Source organism: Solanum dulcamara, chromosome 3 (assembly GCF_947179165.1).
Source record: "Solanum dulcamara chromosome 3, daSolDulc1.2, whole genome shotgun sequence".
Lineage (NCBI taxonomy): Eukaryota > Viridiplantae > Streptophyta > Magnoliopsida > Solanales > Solanaceae > Solanum > Solanum dulcamara.
The window spans coordinates 31,446,559-31,451,254 of record NC_077239.1 but is presented as its reverse complement, the minus strand read 5'-3'; the positions used below and the strand labels follow the sequence as shown (position 1 = coordinate 31,451,254).

The following is a 4,696-nucleotide window of genomic DNA, read 5'->3' as shown; positions in this document are numbered from 1 at the left end:
AACCGTACCACATCTTAAAATTCTCTCGATGTTTAGTAACTATCCCAAAGAAATTTATGGAAACATAGTCATTAACATCATTAGGAAAGACAATATTAGATATCAATCCTCATCATAAAATAATCATAAGAGTAGCTCATTCACCTTCTTTATCATGAGTATGTGAGGAAAAACCCATCTCAACCTTTATACTCTACTTGAAGCATCATTAGAGCATCATAGTTCATCATCATTCAATACTTTTCATGACTCATTCAAAAGCCTTAATAATCATTCATAAAACATTAATTGAACTCCTTCATAGTTCATGATCATAAATCCCTGATAATATACTTGAAAATAACATATAGCATACGTAATTGAAATTCAACTTGAAATAATGCAATGTATTGTAAATTATGCATAATTAGACTAATAACAATGAAATGTATCATAATTAAGAACATCCAATGCAAATTCATGAAACTAGGGCTTTTAAAGAAGGATTCATAAAAGAATTTGAGAAGAACCTGGGAACTCCATGGGTGAAATGACCCATTGATGAATTTCCACATACCTTAGATCTTAGAAGCACTAAGTTGCTCTTGACTTGGAAACTTGACCTTGATTTTTCTCCTTGAATTGCTTGAGGAAGAAGAAGACTCTTGATAGAAAATTTTAGAGAAGATTTTGAGATTTGAGTGTTAGAATGAGAATGAGAGGGTAAGGAGGGCTTAGGGTAGTTTATAGGAACCCCTAAAAACCGTCCACATTCATTAATGAAATCATAGGGAAAAAAACAAAATACCCTTAAAGTCAACTGAAACAACACCTGAACGGAGGGCCCACCAGGGTTCGTGAAGCCCATCACAGCCCGTGGTGGTGGTTGTGGTAATAGGCTCGGTTTTGGGTCTAAAGGGGTGACTTACCGAGGCCACCATGGCTTCTGGTCCCTACCATGACCCTTTTTCCTCACCCATTTTCCCCCTTGCACCAGGATGGACCACGGTGGATTTTCATGGCCTTTGGTTCTTTTCATAGCCCGTGAAGGGCTTTGTGAAGACCACCTGGTGCTAAAAAGCTTATATTTTCTAGGAACTCCTTGTTAAAACTTATTTTCTGACTTTTCAACTTCCGGGGTCTTACAATATCTCCCTTATGGGAACATTCATTCTCGAATAGGACTCAAGCTAGCATGAATGGAATAGGTAAGATATATAGCAGCCTATCATGAATGCAAAACATATCAAAAATGCATAAAACATGGAATATTCAATCCCAAGCTAAAAGATGACTTTAAAACTCATTTAATGAAAATAAATGCATATGAAAACATGAGAATGACTAGAACACATGGTTTTGACTGAGTCGATCATGAAGAAACTCGATACCTTAAATAAGAATGGAAGGAAAGAGATGAGGATATCGTGACATCATATTAGTTTCGGTTTCTCATGTAGCAGCTTCAAACTCTTGGTTCCTCCATACAACTTTAACTGAAGCTATTTCCTTGACCCTGAACATTCTAACTTGCCGGTCTAAGATCTCAACTAGAATCTACTTATATGAAAGACTCTCTTTTACACCAACACTGTCCAAAGGCACTATAGAGCTAGGATCACCAACAAACTTCCTCAATAAGGACACATGAAACACTAGATGCACCGATGTCGACTCAGAAGGCAAATCCAATCTAATATGCCACCTTGCCAACCCACATCCAAATATGATATGGACCTACATAGCGGAGACTAAAATACCCTTTCTTCCTAAAAAATATCACACCCTAGTACTCAGACCTGCATCACGAAAATAAATGCAGAGTATAGTATGAGTACAAAAATAACAGGTTCCCAATAGGCATCATAGGCCGACTGAGCAAGATAAGCAAAAGTAAACTGAAATGCGAGTAAAAGATCACAACCAAAGACAGGGAAAGAAGTAAATGTAGGTATGTACACGAGGTACTAACAAACAAAGAGAAAGAATCTAACTAAATCTATCGAGCTCCCATAAACCCGAAGGGTACGCTCGCGTATAAGTAAATAGTAACCACCTTCTCGGACTCCCATAAGCCTGACAGATGCAAGAATAACTGAAGGAAAAATAACAGAGAACTTGAACCGAACCATTCCCTAAATCTAATACCTCAACCCAAAGCTGAGAGTAGATAAAGACATTGAATTGAAGATTCACCAGGGAATCATAAATTTAACCACGTGTAAGCTGGACCACGGACTATAACTTGTTAACTGTAGCTAACGAGTCGACCCGAGTAAGCTAGACCACGGAGTTTAACCTGGTAACTTTAGCCAAGGGTCGAATACAGGTAAGCTAGACCACGGAATTCAACCAGGTATCTATATCTAAAGAGCCTGATTATAAGTAAGCTAGACCACAGACTTCAACCGGGTAACTATAGCTAAGGAGGCAAACACAAGTAAGCTAGACCACAGACTTTAACCTGGTAATTGTAGCTAGGAAAGTGAACTGAATTAGAATCAGCAATCAATAGTACGTCACAGGGAGTACCCCCAAATCGAGTGTCATCAATGCACCACTCCAGCTCGAACCCCATATAACCCGTAAAGTTGAGAAGACTCCCAAAATTGAGAACCAAGCAATACATGACCACTAGGAGAATAGGGAATTATGGAGGTAAGGACACAAGCTGAGTTGCTGCGTAGATAAAGGTCATACTATTAGACTCAAGTTTGCTATATCAATCTATAGGGAGCTAATCGTCTAAAACGATGTCGGAGAAGTTCTAAGGCCCAACGACACCAAACTAACACAAGTCTAAGGCAATCACTAGTCTAAGCCTAGACTAAGGCCCAATATGCTTCCAAGAATATAACCACATGCACAATTTTCATCACAGGATAGGAACAACCAATAACCATAGGGGTCATGCTTAAACAGTCCAACAATTTCCCAAAAATAGCACCTATGGCATGTAACCTAGGAATTTAGTATGCTCGACATCCAAACCCCTAAAAACTCATACAATTTAATATACAATTGCCTAAGTGTCTCAGTCTAATGAAGGGAAAACCGTAACCTACCAGTAGGCCTACCGCGCTAGTTCTAACTAACGAAACCAAAGCTTTTCCCTTTCGAGTGGCCTTCGAATGGAGGGTCATTCTAGACCAAACTTGACATTTTGGAATTAACCGCACCTTCAGAATTTTCATTGAAGCATGTTTTCCAAGAATGTTGGCTAAAGTCAATTATAGGCCAAATTTCGAGGGAAAAAGTGACAAATGGTCCTAAATGCATATCGATTGGCTCGGTACTCATGCCGACCATGCTACTAGCCTAGTTTGGCCATTCCAGAGATGATGGAATCGTCAGAATTTTGTTCTGAGGTTGTTTTCCTGATGTTATGATCAAAGTCAACTTTTTAAGTAATAAAAGCTCCAAAATAGGAAAATGGCCCTAAAACCTAAACGAACGATCAGGCGACCAAACAGTCAACGTCAACAAGTTATAAATGACTTGGAGTTGCTGCAAGAATGATCTAAATAATGGAATTAATGCTTAAATTCAAAAATTACTTGAATGGTTATTATAAAATCCACTACTAAAAGAACTTTCATTTGTGAAAGTAAGAGTCAAGAAGTACCTGAAGGCTCAAATAAGCCAGAGAACCATGCCCGCATCTCACACTTGGTCTCCCAAGTAGACTCCTCCATTGGACGATGCCTCCAATGGACCTTAACTATAGGAATGGCTCTGGAATGCAACTGTCTGACATCTCTGGCCAAAATAGCAACTGGCTCCTCAATATAACTCAAATAATCATCTAAGTCAATCGCGTCATACTGAAGCACATGGGACTCATCTATAATATACCAGCGTAACATCAAAATATGGAAAATTGGATAAATAGCTAAAAAGGCTGGCGGCAAGGCTAACTCATATGCAACCTCACCAACTGTTCTCAATATCTTAAAAGGACCAATATACCTGAGGCTAAGCTTGAATCGCCTCCCAAATCTCATGATGCGCTTTATAAGCGATACATAGAGGAATACTATATCACCAACGACAAATCGCAACGACTGACGCCTATGATCTGTATAGCTTTGATCTCTACTCTGAGCTATCCTGAGCCTATCCTGAATCACCCTCACATGATCTAAGGCCTCTTACATCAAGTTTGTACCACACAGCCTGGGCTTCATAGACTCAAACCGACTAACTGGAGAGTGACAATGCCTACCATATAGGGCCTCAAACGGGGCCATATGATTACTGGAGTAGTAGCTGTTGTTGTACGCAAACTCTACCAAGGGAAAGAACTGATCCCACTTACCTCCAAAATCCATTACACAAGCCTGTAACATATCCTCGAGAACCTTTATTGTGTGCTCCGATTGACCATCCATTTACGGTTGGAAAGCTGTGCTAAGGTCTACACGGGTACCTAGCTCCTCCTGAAAAGTCCTCTAAAATCTAGATTTGAATTATGTGCCCCAATCTGAGATGATATAAATAGGCACACCATGAAGGTGAACCATCTCCCAAATGTAGATACAGGCTACCCTCTCAACATTATAGGAAGTATGAATAGGAAGGAAGTGTTCTGACTTTGCCAATCGATCCACGATGACGCAAATGCTATCAAGACCGGGGAAGTACGAGGCAACCCCACAATAAAATCCATGGTGATCCTCTCTTATTTTCACTTGGGAGTGGGTAATATATGAAGTTT

The 4,696-nt window shown here is 39.6% G+C and overlaps 1 protein-coding gene across 1 annotated transcript; it reads right to left on the bottom strand.

Moving 5' to 3' along the window:
- Nucleotides 1-1,978: 1,978 nt before the first annotated feature.
- On the bottom strand, nucleotides 1,979-4,370 carry LOC129883532 (uncharacterized). The gene is made up of 3 exons (XM_055958172.1): nucleotides 4,185-4,370; nucleotides 3,605-4,100; nucleotides 1,979-2,055 (listed from the first exon to the last, which is right to left on the bottom strand). The coding sequence occupies exons 1-3, from the start codon at nucleotides 4,368-4,370 to the stop codon at nucleotides 1,979-1,981; spliced, it is 759 nt and encodes a 252-aa protein (XP_055814147.1).
- Nucleotides 4,371-4,696: the final 326 nt, after the last annotated feature.